The sequence below is a fragment of the Apteryx rowi genome, unplaced genomic scaffold (genome assembly GCF_003343035.1).
Source record: "Apteryx rowi isolate R43461 unplaced genomic scaffold, aptRow1 scaffold_61, whole genome shotgun sequence".
NCBI lineage: Eukaryota > Metazoa > Chordata > Aves > Apterygiformes > Apterygidae > Apteryx > Apteryx rowi.
The window spans coordinates 3,468,195-3,490,924 of record NW_020450883.1 but is presented as its reverse complement, the minus strand read 5'-3'; the positions used below and the strand labels follow the sequence as shown (position 1 = coordinate 3,490,924).

At 38.3% G+C, this 22,730-nt stretch overlaps 1 protein-coding gene across 1 annotated transcript in view; it reads left to right on the top strand.

Annotated features, from left to right (window-relative positions):
* MPDZ (multiple PDZ domain crumbs cell polarity complex component) overlaps window positions 1-19,379 on the top strand; it is a 64,245-nt gene extending 44,866 nt beyond the window's left edge. Inside the window, exons 22-39 of the mRNA XM_026083600.1 lie at window positions 351-442; window positions 719-809; window positions 1,148-1,228; window positions 2,640-2,732; window positions 2,825-2,899; window positions 4,369-4,546; window positions 7,095-7,240; window positions 7,598-7,681; window positions 7,789-7,982; window positions 8,271-8,418; window positions 11,563-11,649; window positions 13,101-13,197; window positions 13,891-13,934; window positions 15,029-15,151; window positions 16,067-16,171; window positions 16,422-16,534; window positions 17,646-17,769; window positions 18,626-19,379. Coding sequence (XP_025939385.1) covers window positions 351-442; window positions 719-809; window positions 1,148-1,228; window positions 2,640-2,732; window positions 2,825-2,899; window positions 4,369-4,546; window positions 7,095-7,240; window positions 7,598-7,681; window positions 7,789-7,982; window positions 8,271-8,418; window positions 11,563-11,649; window positions 13,101-13,197; window positions 13,891-13,934; window positions 15,029-15,151; window positions 16,067-16,171; window positions 16,422-16,534; window positions 17,646-17,769; window positions 18,626-18,772 — 2,022 coding nt within the window. The 3' untranslated portion in view covers window positions 18,773-19,379. The remainder of the gene's footprint in view (window positions 1-350; window positions 443-718; window positions 810-1,147; window positions 1,229-2,639; window positions 2,733-2,824; window positions 2,900-4,368; window positions 4,547-7,094; window positions 7,241-7,597; window positions 7,682-7,788; window positions 7,983-8,270; window positions 8,419-11,562; window positions 11,650-13,100; window positions 13,198-13,890; window positions 13,935-15,028; window positions 15,152-16,066; window positions 16,172-16,421; window positions 16,535-17,645; window positions 17,770-18,625) is intronic.
* The last annotated feature ends 3,351 nt before the right edge of the window (window positions 19,380-22,730 follow it).

Below are 22,730 nucleotides of genomic sequence, written 5' to 3'. Positions count from 1 at the left end.
GTAGTAATCTTGTTGCTGCGTATAGATGATTCATTTGTTATTGATAGAATTTCCCATGACTCTGCTTTATCCCTACATCTGTCATGAGGTGATCAATGACAAGTGGAAATAGATGATGTGCCAACTCAACCCAGAATAACCCAGAGGAGGACATTTTTAGCCCTGTGACAGTGTTCGTCTGAGAGGGAGTGAAAGCAGGACACAATATATTCCAGAATTTTAATACAATATTTAAAATGCTGTTTTAGCAAGTGATGTGGAATAATGGTGTGTCTCTAAGGCTTATACATTAGTTTAAGTATAAGGGAATTAAAATATTCTGAGACATAATTGTTATTTTCTTTAAATAGATAAATGGGCAAATACTCTATGGAAGGACTCATCAGAATGCTTCATCAATAATCAAATGTGCGCCATCTAAAGTAAAAATAATCTTTATCAGGTAAGTTCTGTTTAAAGGTTTTGCTAAAAAAGTTTATTTAATATGCTCAAGTTCTTGCACAGAGAGTATTTCTGTTTTATTTTGGATTTTGGTGAGGCAGATGTGCCTGATATGCTTTTTAGCACAGTCCTTAGTAGTTGTTGAATACGTCATGTGTTTTATCTTTCGATATTTGCATTGTGACTGCCAGAAATAAAGCAGAAAAAAAATAGACTTAAATTTGTTTGAAGAAATATGGTGCTGCTTTATCACATGCTTTAACTGCATCTGTTGTAGAAATAAAGATGCAGTAAATCAGATGGCTGTTTGCCCTGGGAAATCAGTAGAGTCTTCACCTTGCACTTCAGGGACATTTCAAAACCAAGAGGTAAAGTAAATTTTTGTTTTTCTCATTTGAGTGAGCTCTTAAATGGAGCACTACCCAAAATAATGAGCAAATAATGAAAAAGAAAAATAAATTCAATGAAAAAAACAAATGAGATTTTAGTACAACTGTTACAGATTCTGTGCCTAATTCTGTTTTACTTTATGCTCATCTAAACTGAGCAGTAACTAGTACTCCCATGAACAGGGTTATAGCAGTTTAAATGGATCCATAAGACGATCAGACCCATTTTGAATGTTAGTGTGCTACTTCAGTTCAATTCAAGAGGTATTCTAATTTTGAAAATAGTTGCTCACAGTTATGCTTTCTTTCTCTGTCAGACTGATCTCAGTGCTACGAATACCAATGCTTTTGCTGACTTCAGTTCATATAAAAACATTCAGCATGTGGAGCTCCCTAAGGTACATTCTGAAAATTAAATTTACATCAACCACATTTGTGTCCATCAGCGTGTTCTGTGTAATGGAGTCCCTCTTAAGGCAGGCAAACTCTGTCTCTTTCTTACTCTAAGTCAAAATAGAGATTTCTAGGGATCTGCCCTTCCTGTCTGTGAATGCACTTCAAGACTTTCCTGACCTACTGACCCTCTTGGGCAACTTCATGAGGCTCTTGCACTTTATTTTAGTTTTCTAATTACCGTGTGTCTCAGGAAGAAGGCACCTCTTGTGCTGGCTGCAAAACTCTTGGTAGCCAGGGGCTGTGGCTGAGCGCAGTGCAAGGCTGCCAGGTCTCTGCCCCCGGCACAGTGCAGTGGAGGAGGCAGCTTGAAGGAGTTTGGTAGCAGGTTGTGGAGGTCCAGCGAGCTCCCCCATGCTGTCCTGTTACAGGATTGCTGTTGGATCAGACAAGTTCATTGAAGGAAGAGAAATGCRTGTTCTGAACACAATAGAAAACTGGTTGCAGTGTCGTGAGGGAGGATGGACTGCATTTAACCAGATTTGGTTTCGTACTGTGACATACATCCACATTTTTCTAGTGGTTTAGCACCTGCTTGACGCTGCCTCGGGTGAAATAATTGCCTGAGTTGTTCTAAGTAAATTAATTAGCAGATTATAAGCACGGAATCCTGCAAACTAACATATGCATAGTAACAGAAATCATGTGTTTCAGAGAAAATGGCCAGSTGTTCTGTAATTATGAACCTGCCAAAGGAGGGTAGGAAAATTGCCGCTGCTGCCTACTGGCATGGAGAAGACAGTTGCATCTAGTGGACAGAAGTGCTGAGACTTTAGGACTGTTGGTTAGTTTGTAACCTTGGCAGGCATCTGGCCTTTCCTTGTTAATTTGGACTRGATATTACAGATTATGGTATCCAGATGATTTATTTCTAGGTGAAAGTTCTAGAGAAATTTTACTCTGCCACARCCATGTCCTAATTTTACAGGAAAAGCATCCATTTTTCCATCCTTTATATTTTCCACTCCTGTGTGTGCGTCTTCTGTGGTTTCAAATAATATATTTAAGCAACATTATGAAATTCTATTTACCTCCGTCCATAGTTTCCAAATATTCTGTGTGTCTTCCTCCTATTTTTCAATTTAACAACTGAATCACAGTTGATCTAATTTTCTAAGTATTTAAATGGGATTGAATTTAGAAGTATTTCAGATATATCTAGATAGCTGATATGCTGTTGGTAGGTTGGAAAAATCTGCTATTTTGAGAAGAAATTAGCTTGCAACAAAAAAGATTGAGGCACTGTGAAAACCCAACTTTTGTTATGTCATCAGGCTTCACTGGTCTTTAGTGAATGTGTTTTAACATTTTGATAAATGCAAGACCTAATTATCTCCATTTTTCTGTTTGCCCCAGGATCAAGGAGGATTGGGAATTGCCATTAGTGAAGAAGACACAATAAATGGAGTAGTTATTAAGAGCTTGACAGATCATGGTGCAGCAGCAAAGGTGTGAGAACATTTGAAGTCCATATAGGGAAGGAAAAATAATTTTTGGAGTAGCATTCAGAGCTCATATTTTGTTTTCTGTTTTGTTTCTAGGATGGACGAATCAAAGTTGGGGATCAAATCCTGGCAGTGGATGATGAAATTGTTGTGGGCTATCCAGTAGAAAAGGTGATTCTGGAGTATCAGGAATATTTCAGAAACTAACCCTAAGTGTTTGAAACGATTATGTCTCTAACAAARCTAGTGTTTCTACGGCTATACTCTGACTGCATTTTGAAAGCTAGCTAAAGAACCACAGGCCTTGTCTGGATGAGAAAAACTGTTGGGGAATAAGATAGAGCCTGAGTTGAAAGCTCAGTTGCTATTTCTCATTAATTCACTGCATGAATAGTCTTGCTCTGTGCTACAATGTTTTTTTCTTTTTTGTGTATGTGTCTGTGGTTCAGATTTGATGCATCAGGGGCACCTAACTGTGGAATAAAAGCCATGAACTATTGCTGAGTGATGACCTTTTCTGGCTGTTCCACTTTAAAAGTATTATTAAAACATAATATTAAATTATACAAGTAAAACTATTACTTGTGTATTTTAAACCAGGAAATTGCATCAATGGTATAGCAGGTCACAAACTGTGCTTATACATGGGAAGTGACTGTAATAAGGGCCTTGTTATATATCAAGTATGGTATTTCAGCCCCTTAGAGAAAACTAACTCCTTTCCTAAATAACGAGATTTATTTCTAACTTCTAGCTCTGCAAACTCAACTTGGGTTCTGTAGTGAATCAAGGAGGGCTTTTTTTGTAGTATCTCCTTTGCTACCAAAAGAGGTGATTCTTTAATGTGAGAAGATCATTTTCCATTTATTAAAAGCTGGTTAGGAGAGCATCTGTCTTGCTCTCTCAGAGCACTGCTGTCTCTGCAGAAAATGTCAAAGGGGTAGTGAGATGGTTTGCAGGGAATTGAGCAGAGTTTGGAAGAAGGGACAGAGTGATTGAGTAAGGGCTCATTTTTGAAAAAAGTCTTTTTTYTAATTCTGCTGATATGTTAAAGGCCTGAGAAGATTTGCTTTCTTCCTGTGCGACGGCAATGCATTTTGAAAGTTTTTTCCCCTAAAGGTAGATCTTGAGTTTGTTTCAGTTCTGTGTTACAGCCCAGCATCTTTCTCTCCCTCCTGATAATATTTTCAGATAATATTTTCAAAACTTTCTTCCACCTGTGTGGTTAATTAAGGTGCTTGGATAGCATAATATCATGTTCATTTAAAYTGATAGATGTTTTGGCATGGACTTCAGTGGGATCAGAATTGGGCTCCACCCAAACATTAGATTTTTCTACTAATTACTGTAAACAGATAGTATTTCATCCAGAGAAGCTGTCCAAAGACTGCTGCATTCTCCTCTGGTGTAGTGTGGCATAGTTTCATGTGGATTAACATTAGCCAGATCTGGCCCTCTGCTATTAACTCTATTGCCGTTTATCATGGAAAACATCAGTTTTTGTCCTTGTTCATTGCCTGGAACAACTGCAGGACTGCAATCCTAGCTCCAATTTCCAGAAAAGTTGTTCTGCCTGACCTTTGTTTTACAACTGAACRGTCCAGTTACTCTCTTTACCATCTGTTCTCTTTATCATTCAGTTTATCAGTCTCCTGAAGACATCCAAAACCACAGTGAAGCTTACAATCAACTCAGCAGAGCTGGATAGCCTGACTGCAGCACCAATCCCTGCCAGCACTGCCCTAGCAGAGAGGAGGAATATCCAGCAGCCAGCAACTGTCCCCACTTCAGGCTCGCCAGAACCAGAGGCCATCAGAAGTAAGCTTCCTCCATGTGTGTCTAGCTTCACGTGAGGGCTGTAAGATAAAAATGAAGATCCATCTTAAAATACCTCTCTTCTTGTGCACTCAGCTGTCTTCTGGAATATAGATCAATCTAAATAAACCAATGAAGCTCCACACCTAAGACCTACCTCTAGTCCTCACACTGGCCAGCTACAGAGGTGGTAGGATGGAGGAATTTCCTCCTCCATCCCCAAATCTGTTCAGTGAGTGCCTATGCCATGGTTGTCTAGGATAAGGTGGGAGTCATGTCCTTTAGAGTGGTGAGAAAAGTCATGTCATCCTTCCTAGAASAAAAGAATGAGCGAGACTGTCTTGCGATGCATTACTGACCAAGTCCAACTCTTCCCCCTTTAGACTGGAGATTTGAGACACAACTGATTGAAATGGTTATCATGGTTATTGATAAAGCAACACACCRCTAAGAAGCTAGTAATATCTTAAATAATTAATGAGCGCATCACAGTATTAATTTACATGTATATCACCRCAATTATTACTTACTAATGGTTCTATTATGTATTATTAGTAGTAGCATTGATACACAGTTATATTACTATAAGGAAATCTTATAAATTGCATGAGGGCTACTAAGTTACAATCCTGTTGTCTTTCCTTCTTTACTTAGTATTAAAGTTCCTTAAAACTCTGTCCCWGACCCCACCTTGCCCCATCAAGTCTTTTGGACACAGACCTGATGGAGAGTTCAGTGTGTTGTCCAAGGGGGCTCTCCCTACCGGGTGTCCACAGCTCTACTGTTTGAAGATCTACTCCCCACGCCCTTTTGTTCTCCAGCTGATTATATATCTTATCCCCATCTTTAATTTTCCTGAGCCCCCCTTATCAATGTCCCTGCACCTTTTTTTCTCTGCACAGATTCTTCCCAAAGGAAAAATCCACTCCTAAATTCTTTTTCCTCATTGATTCCGTTTCTGCTACAACTGTACCTAAATTTGGTGTTGCCAACACCAAAGCCTAGCAGATTTTGGCCCAATATAGTATTACTCATGCAGCTAACTAGATAAGGGCCACTTTGTATCCCAAGGCTCCCTTCCAAGCATTTGTTTGATGCTAGTTGCGTTTCGTTTATATTATATGTCTTTTGGACAGAATTATCTTACTTTAGTCTTGATTCGCCTAAGCATAAGCAGTTTCTCCTCTTATGCAAAGGGAGTTTGCGTACCGGAGCAACAGAGCTACCAGTAAGCTCACACAGATTTACCGTTGAATTGTTTTCATCACCCTTCTGGTTTCCATCAGAGGCCTTAGCTAGTTTTGAGCCTTACTGTTCCAGCAGGACCTGTTGTTCACACTATACCTAAGTATTTCTGTAGTATAAATGTGTATTTCTGAATGGTCAATTTCTCAGTTTCAGTGGAACTTCTTTTAATCAGCACCCTTGTTTTAAATGCCTAAAATGGGTTTAGATGCCTGACTTTACCTTTTGGAAAAAAGTAATTTAGGTGCTCTTTTTAAAACCAAGCAGGACATCAGTGGTAGACATGATCTTAAAACTCCAGGTGTTTTGATTGCTGATCCTTTGCTTTAATTGTCACATAATTTCAAACCCTCTTAGTATGGTTAGTTGTCCCCCCCCGTCCCCCCCCCCACTTTTTTTTTTATCTTTTAAAGATATGGAACTGCCCAAAAAACTGTGCCAAAGATCCATTTGTGACATACCAGGTACTCTAATCTTATTTATGATCACACATAAATTACTGCATAAGAATGTACATTGCAAAGTCAGGAGGAACTTTTCAACACAACGTATATTTACACTGTGAGAATATATATTTACAGTGTGAAACTTCTTCCTTCCAAAAGCTGTAAGTGTCAAAAGTGAGTTAAAAGGTGGACACACATACTGGTGTAAGTAAGCCCTTGTTGAGGGCCACTAGATCGAATACCATATATGTGTCCTTTGGCTTGTCCACACATTGCTAGAATTGGGAAGTATCACTATATTTGCCTCATATTCTTTCTCTAAACACATGGTACTGATCTGAGTCAGAGACAGAATATTTGGTTAGATGCACCTTGACTTTACCCATTACATAAGTGCAGGGCTGACATCCTTGCATACATTTGTTTAACATATAGTTTGTGCTTCATTTATCAGTGTTCTGTGTTTCATCATTGCTGGAATAGATGTTTAAATTAAAATCTATCTTAATATAAGCTATGTGTGTTCCATAGTGCCTTTGGCTGTCCAAATTATAAGAGAGAGCTAGGCAGTACAAATACAGGGCATTGTATGTGATACAGTTAATCTTCCCAGCAAACTCAAAACTGTGAACGTGGTACCTGATGACATCAAAATTGGGCAACTGTGACTGAAAGCACAGGACTGTCCTTGCCTGAGGGGAAGGGAGTGAATAGCTGCATCGTTATGTGGGTGTTCTGCATTGAGAAAGTATTCTGTAGGTCAGCTATTGCTGTTGCGTTGTAAGTGGACTCTATTTTAAAGTCACTTTTCTGATGTCAAGTCCTCATACTGTAACCAGGGTGTTTAATTGTTGTTTTAGACACAAGCAGATCTTCAACTCCAGCCACATTAGCTTCTGACCCAGCTACGTGTCCCATCATCCCTGGATGTGAAACAACCATTGATATCTCCAAAGGACGGACTGGTCTTGGTCTGAGCATTGTTGGAGGAGCAGACACTTTGCTGGTTGGTTGGAAAAAAATCTGTATCCCTCAAGTGAAATGGCAATAATGCCATTAAAATATCTGATAGAAGAGAATTTGTTTTCATTTGGTCCTGTGACATTTATAGAAAGATGCCAAAGGAAAACAGACAGGAAAACATCAGAAAAACAAATGCATTTTTAATTGAAAGTAGAAGTGACCTTCTTAAATATTTGGTAATTTGTTCGTCAGTCATTTGACTGTTTGGTTTGCCACTCTTTGGTTAATTTTAGTAGGATTTTTCAATAGTTCTTGGTTCAAAGTAGGAGCACGGTATACTTGCAGTGCACAAAGTAGATCTTCTTGAAGCATGCAATGCATTTTTGTTATTTATTCACAGGGAGCAATCATTATCCATGAAGTATATGAAGAAGGAGCCGCATCTAAAGATGGGAGATTGTGGGCTGGGGATCAGATATTAGAGGTGCAGTAGTTTTTTTGGTCACTATCTATTGTCATTAACTAATTACACATCTTCTATGTGTGTGTTGGAAGCCCTGCATGGTTTGTCAATGTATGCTTACATTGCAGGTGAAYGGGATTGATCTCAGGAATGCCACACATGATGAAGCCATAAATGTCCTCAGACAGACACCACAAAAAGTTCGTTTAACTGTATACAGAGATGAGGCCCAGTACAAGGAGGAAGATATGTATGATGTACTCAATATAGAGCTGCAAAAGAAGCCTGGCAAAGGCCTTGGACTGAGTATAGTTGGGAAAAGGTATGAGTGTGCGTGGAGGGTGAGTGTTTGGAACTTGGTGGGCATGCTTGTACTCTCCATTGTGGTGCAGTGCTGATATCCTTTGAGCTTGAAGGCAATGCATCTGTCTCAGGATCATTTTTTTGCCTAAGCTGATTCGCCTTTCCTGCAGGAGCTATCCAAACATTACTCAACACAAAGATGAGAGGATGTCATGTTCTCAGTTGCAAGCAGGAGCCTTAAGAACTCAGAGAATGAAAATGGCTTTTCAGCACTGTTGTAATGCAGAATATGTGTGTGTGTTTGCAGGAATGATACGGGAGTGTTTGTGTCAGACATTGTCAAAGGAGGAATAGCAGATACAGATGGGAGACTGATGCAAGGAGACCAGATATTGACAGTGAATGGAGAAGATGTTCGAAATGCTAACCAGGAGGCTGTTGCAGCTTTGCTAAAGGTATCAGTGAAACTGGAAGTAGATGAAAGTGTAAAGTTGGGATCCAGATTTTCTGAAAGCTTAAGTTTTATTTAGAGTGTGTTCAGACTGTTACTGAGTTGCCAGTAGGAATCAGCTTTGGTTCCAAATTTAAGCTTCCTGAAGGTTAAAGCATTCATATTTTAATACTTTTCCTGATGAAACTGGGAATAGTGATGGCACCATAGGGCTATAAAAGACTGTTACCTAGATCAATCTAAAATCTAACCCTGTAGTTCTCCAACAAGCTATTAACTGGTTAAGTATCTCACATTTTTAGAAAGATATTTAGAATTGAATTAAATGGTGGAGAATTCATCAGATTTGTTGTCCCAATAAGCGATATTTTCACAGCTAATAATGTTCATCTAATTTCTTTTGTGTACATCTAGTGTTACCTTACATCCATTAAATTCTGTAAAGCCTTTTCCAGTGAACTAGTCATCTAGTGTCAGAAATCACTTTCCCACAAAGATAACTGAAGTAACCTCAGATCTGCAGCTGTTCAGGAACCAGAATTTCTACTCACAAGGAATTTTGCGTTTCTGATCTCCTCCTCCTATTTCCAAATCTGAATGAAGTCAGAAATACAGAATTCCCTGTGGTCTGGCAGGAAATCCAGCTGGTCAGCCAGCTTGTCTGTTTTCCATCCAGGGCTTTGAGACATTCTTGCTGTATGATAGTATTCCATCAAGTTAGCATTTTCTGATGGAAAATTGTACTACTGGAAAATTTTTAACAGACACTACTCATAACTGACTCTTGGATGCATAGATGAGATCATGCTTCTTTGCACTCACATTAAAAGGTAGATTTTTCCAGGCCTTTAAAAGTTCCTGGAGGATTTTGTTTTTTTGGAATACTTTTCCTGTATTTTTAGCATGTGTCCTTTAGTGAGAATGCCAGAACTGGATGTCTGTTTGGGTAATGAACTCATTAATATACTCTTCTGGGGCAATAGTACTTTTCCATTCTTACCTGATACTTTACTTATACATCTAAGGGCATGTTTCTTCATATGGTGTGTTTTTACATCTCTTCTTAATTAAAGTACTGTTTTATTTGGAAAGTTTCCCTCATTTTTATCAATTGGTGAGGGTTTTGGAGTATCTAACTGAACACTCTTAGTTCCCATTTGTCATTCATATTTTAAAGGTTTAAATACTTCATCTTACTCAGTAGTGCTTGTAATTAATTGTCGTAGTTCTGAGAAAAAAGGCTTTTAAAATAACTTTCATATGTTGCTGTTAAAGGTTCTATTTAGTTCATGCAGTATAAATGGAGCAAAGCATGATCTCTCACATGTAGGCAGTCACCATTTTTAATTTAGGGATCAGTTCTATTTTCACCCACAAGAGTAAGATCTAGGAGAGCTTTGTCTTGAATTGTCTGAAATATATTGTGGTAGAAATCTGAAATAAATTTTGTTGGAAAGTTATCCAGAATCTTTGGAACATCCAAATGTATTTTAGCTAGCATGAGTCCACCTGAATGTGTCCTCAGGCTTAAAATTCTTCCTGCTCATGCAGTTTTTATTTTTAAATATCACTACAACATGTGAAAAGCTGATGATTCTTTTCTCTCATTTGACTTGGTGATTTATCAAATGTGAGATTTGGGGAAGAGAAAGGAAGTCTTAATAAAACTGGATGTGAATTGATTTATTCACAAGTTTGGTTGGAAAGTATTACCTCCCAGTTTCACACATAATAACTTTTAAATCTCATTTGTGGGTTTGCATTTTATGTGAGGATGTGGTAATTTTAGATACATAGCCTGCTTCCTGAACTTTCCATTTTGGACAAGAATGGTCCATATGATCTGATATGAGTCAGTGCATAGCAGTACGAAAGACTGCTTTGGCCTGAGCCCTGATTGTGTCAGTCCCAGAATATAGAAGAAGTCAACGTTATTTAAAAATATAAAGAACGATATATAATAAATCTCTTCTTAGTGTCATCCCTAAGAGAACAATAACTGTTTATGCTAGTTGCAGGGTATGGAAGCCTTACTTGAACGGCTATATCCTATTGTTGATTTTGATATATTGGTCTGTTTCTTACTGTGAATTTTCTGACAAAAAAATGAGCCCCTCTTAGTGTAATATGGGTAAAGCATGATAAATAGATACAAACTTCTGTAATATTAAGTYATTTGGCTGCATGGATAAAGGAGTCCATATTAACAACTTCCCAGTGGAAGAAAGAAGGAAAAGCAAAATAGTAATAAAACATGGAAATTTCTGTATTTAAATATTGCAGATAGATGTTGTTGTTTTGACACTTCTAACTACTTGCATTATTTCAGAAGTCCAGATTTTTAAATGTTGTTTGTGATAGTTATGTGTCTGTCTGCTTCCAAAATCAACCTGATGTCTTGGTTTCTAAATACTTGATTCCATGGTGAATTTTCTTCTGAGATAAAAATTTCATGCAGCCRTGTAGATACTTAATCCTATACTTAAAATCTCAAAGAGTAATGGAAGGATTTGCCAATGTGCAAACAGTCCATCTTACCTAACTTCCTGTTGGGAATCAGGTATAAAAAGGGCAGTTAAAGTACAGATGGATGTTTGGAAAACCTCCTACTCAAAATCTGATTACTTATGTTGGTGTAGCTCCAGAGTAACTGGTAGTTTCAAYAGCAGGAATAAGATGACTAACTACCAGTTTAAATAACATGCTCTCAGCTACATAAACAGAAGTAACGACTGATAGTTTGAGTTTTTGTACTGTTTTTAGTGATTGCATTGAAAATACTCCACTTCTATTAATCTTTAAAAAATGATATCTTGAAAATATATCTTGACATTACACTTTAGAAATCAATACTTCTCCAATTTATGTGATAGGTAACAAAATTAGGCTCCTTCATAATTTTCATGACTGCATTGTAATATTGGTTAATCCAAAATATATCCTCTTCTTTACTGACTATTTTGCTGTACCTGGTTGGTAGGGCTCTGATCCTTCCATGAATTCAGTGCTCATTGCAGGGTTATTAGACCTATATTTTCCCCTCTATTTTTCTTCTTCTATCATCTAATAAGTGACTTAAATATTGAACTATATTTTAATGGGACTCCTGTAGTTAGAAGAGACACATTATAAATTACTGGTTCTTTAGTGTTCATTAGGTACAGTAAGACTAGAGGTCGGAAGAATAAAAGCTGGTCCGTTCCATTCTGAGAGGAGAACATCCCAGAGCAGCCAGGTTTGTAACTGTAAAACTGTTTAGTTTGGAAGAAATCAAATGTGGTTAAATAATGAAAGCAAATAAAAAGAACTGATTTTACGATGACAATGATTTTCCACGTACCCGATCCAAGATGAATAAATGTAGGAGCTTTTATGTACTTCACAGCTTTCTGGTAGCCATTTTATATGTTCATTTTCACATACTGTATCTGTTAAAGACATGATCCAGCCAAAAAATTTTTCCAGAAGTGACTTTGCTGTGTTGCCTAAATATGATTTTTAGGGCTGCATCCTGGGAAGTGGAGAGAGCTCTGATTCTCATAGATGTCAGCAGAGCTTGGAGCGGTCTTTAAGCCTCTTGGTTACTTTAGAAGTGCTTCCTGCTGTAAGGGAATATTGTTTCTGGAAACTTAGTGAACCACTCCCCTCCTTTCATACTCTTACCATAATCTTGGTCACCCAAAGTAGCAAACTCACACCCCTTTATCAGGCTTCTCCAATAAACTTGAATAATGTTGGTCTAATTGTCATTAGACAATTAGTGTTACAAACTTCCATCAGTTTCTGCATATGACTGTGTCCTTGATGGGATAGCAGCTCACATTGTGGTTCTCAGGTGATGCAAGTTTGAGGGTTTCTGGTAGGAGCTGTATTTCTGAAGAACTCACAGCTCACCTTAGAACTGCTCTGGTTATAAACTGGGTGTGCAGACCATAGAGGGGTGAAGATAAACAGTTTATCTCAAATCGTAATTAAGCAAAGAGACCTTTTCCTTCTGAAGTTTGAAGTTAAACAGGTTAAGACTGAGTAAGGGCTGAAATGTTAGGTTCTTTTCAACAAGGATAATGCCGGCCAAGATGAAAACATGTAGGCTGTGTGGGATCTTAATCTACACTGTTAAGTTAGAAGAAGCTCACAATAATGAATGTTTTGAAGAGTCCATGCCACAGTCAGTGAATTAGACACAGCGTGAGCCACATCCTTGTTTCTTTACATTGGTTCATGAGTGTAGCAAAATCTTTCTGGGGTTTGTGCACATGTAGCTGAATGGAGAGTCTAGTAGTTTTAGCTGATGGAGTGTCTGGGTGAATGCAGGAGTACACATGAGAATACATACGTGTTTTATTTGTCTGTCTTCTGTATTCTGTCCCTACCTTGATAATTGTGGCTAACTTTTGTGCCAGAAAATCCTTATGAAGTGATAGAAGGTGCAAAAATAAGGTCGCAATCTGACCCTCAGAAGCAGAACTTCAAAGCCTTGTGCAGGGATTTAGCCATCCAATCTCTGCTGGTCTAATGAYGTGTTTTAAACTAAGAGCCGTCTAGAATGCCATAAAAATAAGGAGATTTAGTGTGTCAGCTTTTAACTGGGCACAGAAAAAGTAATAAAATGGGGGATTATGGTTTTACTTTCTAGCAAATTGGGAGTCTGAAGCTGCTGTCTAATCCCAGTGTAACACTATTTAGGTCAGTGAAGGAAGTGSCAGTCTCTCATCATTCGGTTTCCCAGTTTCTGGTTCCAGTGCACCTGAGGTCTTTGAAAGTGGTCTGAAGAAGAATACCAGTAGGTTCCTTTGCTTCTTTCACTATTTAATACCTGTGAATTGGTAGCTGAGATCTTTTGCTTTGTCTAAAACATTGTCATTGTGTACTGTGGGCCTGAAGTAATTAAAGTAATTAAAGTGCTGGGGGGATGGTTACTGTACAGTACGTCTTATTTACCTTTAAATAGCCTTTTATAAAATAAACTAGCAGCTTGTCACATCAGCAGTTTAGATGGYGAGAATGTAAGTTGAACCAGAATTTTCTGTTTAGTCTAAGTATGTCTTCAGTTAAGCTATGTCGTGCATGGAAATCGGTGGTTAGTTGCTGATACAGTATAGATATTAGGATAGATAACTGTGTATTGGGATAGATGTGGGATAGTTTTCTGGTGCTCAGATTTAAAACAAAGTTACTACTAGCCCAAGTATTGCTTGAAGTAGTTTTTCTATTTTATTTGAGCATTCTTGGCAGTCTTTTTACAGAAGTTATTTAAATTGAGAGAATGAATGAATGACCTCTTTTCATCCATCCTAGAAGTATTTCAATTCTGTTAATGTAATGACAGCCACTTTCAAGATCTGTTTAAAACATATACGTATGTCTGTAATAAACTAGCAAAAAGTTAGACTCAGGATAGTGGTTTGGATGACTTTAATGGAAAAGCGTCCTTAAAATGCTAGTTTAACTTATCTCTTTGGAATTTATTTGACAGCAGCTTCTGAAATACAGGGATTAAGAACAGTCGAAATAAAAAAGGTAAGCTGAAATATAAAATGATTATGTATTGTAAACATGTTCTGTAAATACTGTCAATAGATGTGTTTACATAAGGGTAGAAATCTGGCCCTTTTAATCATTTATAGTCAAAACTGTGTGACTCCCATTGTCTGTATTCTTGTGTAAAATCAGTGTGACTCATGCCATCATATTTTGTGACCTGTTTTGAAGGTGAAGAGGAAGAGCTAAGGGGGCTTTGTTTTACTGTTGTAAGATTAGGTTAAATCCAGACTTAGTTTAGTGAAGCCAAGGGAACTGTACTTAAGTTGCAAGCCCATTGTTTTAGATTTTATATTTTTCGCATTGCATACCTTTTAGATACTTATACAAGAGCTGTGTTTTCACTGTACTGCTGATTCAAAAAATTGTTGCTATGCGTGTTAGGAGACTGGTTTTCATTCTCTGCAGATTTTCAACAGTGAAATTCAAATGACTTACTCATTTTCAGGACTAGAAGATCTAAGTCAGAGACTGTTTCTGATTGTCCAAAATGTATTTATTGGTCTGACTTTATGTGTCATCCAGTTTCTTTGATTACAGAGCTTATATTTAGATATTCTCTGTTCAAAGTAGAATCTGCAAATACCACTTTATGATGGTGGCTTTGGTTCGTAGGTAGTGGAGTAATGTGCTGTAGTGAAATAATGGCTATTTTTGTCCTTCAACAGTGAGACGCTAGGGGGAGCATAAAGATTAGTTCTAATCTTCAGGTGGTTCATAATAGGAGATTGTTACTAAAGATAATGTAATCCCATCTGTCCAGTTGTTGCCCATACCCTCTATACTTTATGAATCTGAGGCTGACTTCTGTAAGTAGCTAGTTAGGTTAAGATGAGACATACAAATATGTTAGCAAATTTTCACCTGCAGCTGATAGGAAAAAATATATATTTTGTGCTTTTTATGCTTTCCCAGCAGGAGGCAAAATTCATTAACTTAAAATGTAGYTTGATATAATAGCATTCTGATTTTCATAAGATAGGGGGTTTGGAATTTTTTGAGTTGAGCCTACAAATTCTTTTCATATATTTTTCTTTCCAGAAAGATCTAATTCTTTTTCATGGCTATAACAGGGTCCTGCAGATTCACTAGGAGTAAGCATTGCTGGAGGTGTAGGAAGTCCTCTTGGAGATGTCCCTATTTTTATCGCCATGATGCATCCAAATGGAGTTGCAGCTCAGACTCAGAAACTCAGAGTAAGTTRATTGTTAAGAATTTTGTAAAGATTGCATTGGAAATGCACAAGATTGACAAAAGATGATATAGCTGTGAGTGCTTCTGGCTGTAACAACTTTTTTTGCTGTTTAGATTGACAATACAGTAACTCAGATTGGTGACGTGCTAAAGAGTAATTAACATGAGAAAGAAGTCCTAAAGCAATCTTGGATCACAGAGCTAGTAAGGTTTTCAGAATTCAAAGTAGGGAGCTTGGTTCAGAGCAACAGGTTCTGTAAATAAACTCTGATGATTAGCATGGTGGTCAGTCCTGCTACTGCACATACACAGTCTGTTTTATATCCCATGTTTTCCATACTTGACTGTTTTAGGATAAARATAGAAATAAAATGGAAGGTGAATTGCTATCTTATCTAATACAGCACTTACATGTGTACCATATTCAGTCTATACCAGAGGCTGGTTTATTTTTTCTCTGTTGAATTTGAATCATACTCCTTGGGAAATGAAGGGATTATTTCAAGATGAGTTTGAACACATAATCTCTGACGATAATCTTCTACTTCAGCCTGTCTGTCTTCAAGTGATGCACAAAATGGACATCTGTTTTCTATGTGCTCTCTGTTTCTCAAATATTAGGATCAAGCCTGTAAAGAATCTTTAACACTGAAAAGAATAAGTTACACTAAACTAATGTAATTTAATTAATTAATTGTGACATCAAATTTTCTGCCTCTGTATCAGCTCATACTGTGGCTTGCTTGGTGCCTTAGAGAGAAAATGTACCAGGAACTGCTGATTTCTTTCTTCTTATCTTGCATTGCTGATAAAAACTAGCTAAATCCAGATATTCAGATCTGGTATTGTTGAAGGAAAGTGACAAGTAAATATATGTAACTGAACTTTTTATTGATGTTCTACTTTTTCTTCTGCAGGTTGGGGACAGGATTGTTAGCATCTGTGGCTCATCTACCGAGGGCATGACTCACTCCCAAGCCGTTAGTCTATTGAAGAACGCTTTGGGCACCATTGAGTTGCAGGTAAGAAGAAAATCCGTGACGTTTGGAATATTTTTTGTGGAAAGGCTACATTGCAAGGAAATGTGGGAGAGGCAGTGGGTTCCCAGTGCATACTTTTTTTCTCAGAATTTTAGCAAATTGTCTTTTTTATGTAAGAAATGAGGCAAGTTATGATAACTGTAATTTTCTGAATGCCCTTTTGTCAGCTGCCACAATGAATTGTCTGAGGAGCAACGCTCTCATTTTACTGGCATATGTACTCTGTTCTTAGGTTGTAGCTGGAGGAGATGTGAGTGTCATAACTGGTCAGCAGCAGGATCCACCTACATCCAATCTTTCATTTACAGGGCTAACTTCGACCAGCATTTTTCAGGATGATTTAGGGTGAGTGACTATAGAACATACAACCCCTGTTGTCTCTTATTTTAAGTGGGACCCCCCCTAAAATGCTTACAAATTCTAACAAATTGTGAATGAATTGTTTAACATAATCATGGYTGACACACTTGGTATACATGGCACCCATAGGTCACCTATCCAGTTTTGCATTTTTTTCTTGATAAAATTCACTGTACTACTTTCTTGCCCCTCTGTAGAGTTGCAATGTGATTTGATTTCTTCCTCGTAAATACAGTCTCTTCCTTGTGCTRTGCCTTTGTAACTGAGATTAGCTGATTCACCCAAAATGTTTGTTCTCAGACTTTAATATCAAAGTCCTGTCCAGAGTGGTACCTGTGTTTCTGTACTGTGCTTTCTAGCACCAGACCATCAGAAACCTGTTGCTTCTAACTAACACGTTCTGGCATACTGCAAGGCAGAGCTCTTTCTGTTGGTGAGCAAGTTTTGCCTCAAACTCTGTGATAAATCTGAGGCATTTTTCTTCTAGGAATAGGAAAAGAGAGAATGAGGTTCTTTAGGAACACAAATGTACTTTAGAATATAGAATTTTAAGAATTTCTTACAAACTAAAGTGTGTTTATGGAAATATACTATGCCTATAAATGGTCTGTTATAACACATATATACAATTAAACAATCATATGTCAGAGGAGAGGAGCACTTAAACCTTGCAAAATAACTATTATGGCTATTTTTAGGCTTCTTTTAGCAAGTGTTACAAGTTACAGGATTTTTAAAGTAATTGTTTGTTATGGATTGTACCTTCTGTTCTTTGAGGTTTGAGATACTGGTATTGCATCTGTATGTGGCTAGTAAGCACTGCTAAAGGAACCTGCCAGCAGTAACTATGTTGTGAGCTGGGTGGAAAAGGTATGAAAGGAGTGTATGAAATAACTAGCTAAATGAGGGCATTAGACAGAATTAGTATTTTATGTGAATTAAAATGTCCAGCACATTGTGATTAAGACGTTTGTAGTTACAGTGGAAAGCAAAACGTATTGCTTAACTTGAAAGAAAAAATGTTTTGTGTTGAATATTCTATATGTTAAATCTTAAAATAAGAGAATGTAGAAATACTGTTCTTTCCTTTTTTTAGACCTCCTCAGTACAAGACCATTACGCTGGATCGAGGACCAGACGGCCTAGGCTTTAGTATTGTGGGGGGATATGGCAGTCCCCATGGAGACTTGCCCATTTATGTGAAGACAGTATTTGCAAAGGTAAGTGACTGAGTGTAAATTTGTTCAGTCAAGCCATTCTTTRCTTAGTCCTCAGCAGCTGATTTCTTAAAGCATGGCCTGAGTTTGAAGCCAGGCTGTTGTTAACAGTTTCTAACTGCTTTCCTTGGCTAGTGCAAGTACTGTTCAAAATGTGTTTGCACCATTTGAAGGCTATAGTTGTAGGAGGATTCAGAACTTCCACTCTGCGTGTGGCAGAGCCTGTTTCAACTGTCAGAAGCTGGAACTATGCACATACTTTGAAAAATAGCCACCCATCTTGTGTTGGGACTGTATAGTCCTCAGGTAGTAGCTGGGACCATTTTATTTAGTTTGACCTAGGGTCTGAAATGTAGACGAAGACAAAATGATAGAAGTCAGTCCTGACCTTTGGAGAAGTTCAGGTCCTGCCCTGGATTTGACAGCTTGGACTGTCTAGGAGACAGTTCTGAGTCAGCAGAAACGGAATCAAGTACCCCARACTTTTACAGTAAGTCAAAGTACAGGGCTCGGTTTGATTACCAAATTTCTAATACCAGTTGCTGAAACTTTTGTCAGGTCTTGAAAAACTTACTGTTATCATTCCAGAGCTTAAAAGTTGTACTAGTTAGACCAGGAGGATTGTAGGAGTGTGAAAGTCCTGTAGATCCAACTTCTGGATGAGCTTCGACTTAGAGAAGGCAGAGCATACTGCAGAGCATACAGACTGTGCTGCTACTGACTACAGTCAGTARCACAGCATCACAGAAAAACGAAAAGGTTTAAGGGCACTGAATCCGTCTTATTAAGACCATAAGGACAGTATGGCAGGGAGAAAATGAGATGCATGAGTCTGCAATTACGTGTTGTATCGTTGCAGGGCGCAGCAGCAGAAGACGGACGCTTGAAGAGGGGGGATCAAATCATTGCTGTGAATGGGCAGAGTTTAGAAGGGGTGACCCATGAGGAAGCGGTCGCTATTTTAAAAAGGACAAAAGGAACAGTCACTCTGACTGTTTTGTCGTGAATCAGCTGCCCAGAGGAGTAGGGTCAACAAGACCTTACTATTTACATTCCACATAGCAAAGAGAATGGAAATGTTTATGTAGCCTTCTTGTTTTTCCAGCTTCACAGGACCGTGTTACTTCACTGAAGAAAAATATCATTTAATCATATTTTTGTATATGATAGAAGTATTTGTCTTACTGTCAAAGCACTGAGATGGAGTCATGTCACATCTATGGTAAAGACGTGGATATTTTTTCCTGGTAGTATTATGATGATGACTTGTGATCCACCAAAAAAACAATTTTATTTGATTTTTGATTTAATAACCATACAGAGAGACTGGAATGTTTTTCTCAGAGGCTTTGAATGTTTGAAATATAAGGGAAAAATGTTGGATAGAATAAAGTCAGCAAGTCACCAAGGGGATATGGCAAGGGCAAGAATCATCAAACAACAGAAAGTGTAAGGTTATTGGAGAAAGAAAGTATTGACAAAATACATAAGTTTTGGAGGAGAAGGAAAAGGACGTAACGTGGAGGCAGATGATTCAATAATTTAGATGGTTATTTGCATTATTTCACAATGCCCAAGTGGAAGGAGCTGGGAGGAAGACTTGGGTTTTCTGTTTGTTTTGTGGGTTTTTTTGTATTTTTTTTTTAAGTTTCCTAAGTCATGGTGTATCCAAGAAAAGGAAACTATTTTTTTCATTTCCCTTGCGTTTGATGTTTTTTTGCTGGGGGCAGGGGAGGCACGGGAGATATTTCAAAGGGGAGGGAATTGTGCTCAGGACTGAAAAATCTGTTTGCTGGTGGAAACTTTCCCTGGTAAATGAGAATGCCCAGCAACTGCAGTATTAGAAGGATTTAGACTTTTCTTTTATCATAGTAGTATTTTCTAGCCTGTGTGGGTCTGCAAGTAACCTTCCCAATGTGAAATGTGTGCAAGTAAAGGCTGGCCTTTTCCAACATGCAATTCAGTCTCAGCGCTGAAGTTTCTAAGAGCTGCTTTACACACAACCATGAACAAACCACTCAAGGCAGATTTACTTTGCTACACTGAGAGCCTTGCAGATATTCATTGAACTAAGGTGGAAGAAGTTAGTGTTACAGTTGTAAGTAGCAGCAAAGCTAGAGCCATCCCTGGATGAGGAGGGCTAAAACTAGTAGCTGGAGGTGGGCAGAGAGCTGGAGACCCTCACAGTAGAGGGACGGTGAGTGAGAGACAGCGGAGGAAGGTCTTCCTGCATCAGCATCAGGAATCAAGCTGAACAGGAGGTTCAAGGGCCACAGATATTATTTTTGAATTATTAATTTATCAGACACAAATATATAAGCCAGTGTCTGGTAAGTAAGACGCAGTCATGGGGTTGTTCTTTGGGCAGCACTGTGGTCAATAATGTATCAACATCCTCAGCTTCCTAAGAAGTTGGGATCCTCACTAAAATGTTTTCCCAAAGTCTTATTCACTGAACCCCCCTAGCTTTGCCCTTGCTGCTTTGGCAGGGAGCTCTTCAGCTTTTATGAATCTGGCAGGTAATGCACACTTTGGCCACAATTTGCCTTCCTACAGAAAAATTCCATTAAAACTTTTGAGGGAGAAAGACAGATAGCTAATTAGCATGCTATATATCCTGGTAACAGCAAGGCCCTTTGTGTTGTTTAGCAAAAACATTGTAGCAAGAAGGCCAGCATGTCAGCTATCATTTAAAATAAATTGCTGAACTCAGAATGCAGGAAATGGCTTGGGCCATTATTAGACGAATATGGAAAAGACAGAAGACTAGCATTCGTTTTAGTGGCAGATAAAAACAGTATTAGGAATGTCTGTGAAATAGTATTAGCAAAGTGATAGCTAGATCTAAGTGGATTAACTACAAAAACCCTTTGTCTCATTAACTGTTCTAGAAGTTATAGTGTGATAGGCTAAGATGAAAGAAAACAGATGATACCATTACTAGAGGCCGCTGGTGATGAATTGATCTTCTGTACTTATTGCTGGTTTAGAGTGAGAGATGCCTACATTAGAGTGTGTAAAGTCACTTTAAGTAGTATCTATATTTGTAACAGAAGTAGTGTACAGTTATTTTATTACTGCTGTTGTGTCTAAATGGAGGATTTAAATGAATAAATATGAAACTGTCAGTGATGGAAAAAAGTTGCAGGTGTGTTTTTGGCTGCTTCACAATGATATGCTAACATTGTTCATTCTGTTGTGAAAGGTCAATTCACCATTTTTTTAAATTAATAACAAAAAGTTAATGGCATTACTCTTCGTGTAGAACTTAAAGCATCTACTAGAAATGGCTTTATTTGGATTTTAAGATTTTCTTGTCTTCATTCCCCAACTCTAAGCAAATCCATGAGACCAGGTATCGAACTATCTAGGAATGATTAAGAAGTTAACTTGCTTTCTTAAAACAGACAGCATTAACAGTTGAAGTCCAGACTGTTTAAAAAGCAGTCCTTAAAGCATGGGACATGCCATGAGGGATCAAAAGAGTGAGGCATGCAGCCTGGCCCTCTGCTTTTAGCTGTGACCCATGCCACTGTGTGAGAGTACAGTGCAGGACCCGCACCTCCCCCAGCCCCACTGCAGAAATCATTGCTTGACTGTGTTGCATGATCCCTACTTCCTGGCTGCCACAACTGGACCGTAAGGTATAAAAAATTTTGCAAACTTAGAACGTTTGGTTTTCTTTGTTGTAAGGTATTCAGTGTTACTTTCATATCACCGGGGTTAGTCCTGCAAGATGCTAAGTACTCTGGCCCTGATTCTGCCCAATTCCCCGTTTTGGGGTATGTATTGATTTTTCATATGACTGTGTTAACTATGGGACTTGACAGGGCTAGAGCTGAAGGGCCTTGGCATCTTATGGGATCAAACCATTATCTGTTCAGCTATCCAGTTGTTTATTTTAATTCAATGCTATCTTAGAGTGGTATTATTAAAAGAAACTGTCACCTTTTTTTGAGCATGGGTCTGGACTGAGGACAGCTGCCTCTTGGGTACGCACCTATTCCATCCCTTCGCCCTTAGGAGGTATCATTGGGACAGCTGCTTTCCTGGTGATTCCAGCAGGGAAATGCCTGCTGGATCTTATTTCTGGATTAGCTTTATGGAAGCAATGGTAATGATATTTTCCAGTTGGAAGAAAGGGTGGAAGTCAGTAGCCATTAAAGATCACTTTCCCTTCACCCTATGTAGTCTCTTTCTAAAACAAAAAGAAGAAGCTGTATGTTAGTTGAACCCTGACAGACACTTGCCTAAATACATCCATATATACAAAGTTGTCCCCTTTGTTCTCAAGTGGCAAAAAGAGGTTTTTGGTTTAGTGATGGAAATTTGCAAATAACATGGAAAAACTGACTTTCTTTAATACTGTTTTGCAAAGTAAACATTGTTCCAAGCTGAAAGAGACATTGGAAAGAGGCTGGTGGTTGTATTCCCTCCTTTTTGGCAGAGTGAATGAAATTCGGTGCTTTCAGGAGGAAATGTTCTTTCTGAGTATTTCTATGGGATGCGGGATACCTCTTTGAGACTCAGCACTGGACAACAGAGCTCCACAATTTGGTGTGTTTTCATAGTGTTTTTTTATACTCCTAATGCTTCATATCAACAGGAGGGAGCATGTTACAAGCCTGGGAGGGCAGTACCCTTAGGGTACATTTTCAGAATGCTTTTTCTCAGGTTTCCCTTACTGCACACAGAACAGAGATAACGGAGCCTGAGTTTCATATCGGGCACTTTGCACGATTACTTAGGTGGAGGTACATAAAAGGTCTCCGCGCTGCACTTCACAGACTGCAGCGTTCAAGTACTTCATCACCACAGGGATTCCGCAGCCTCCAGGCCCAACACTTTTGAGTTTCCCATTACTGGGGATTTTTCAAAAAGCACTGGGTAGATGAGAACARCATCTGATATAGTTGATAGAAAATGATTTAATCTCTACCTGTTTTTGGAGAATCTTTTTGACT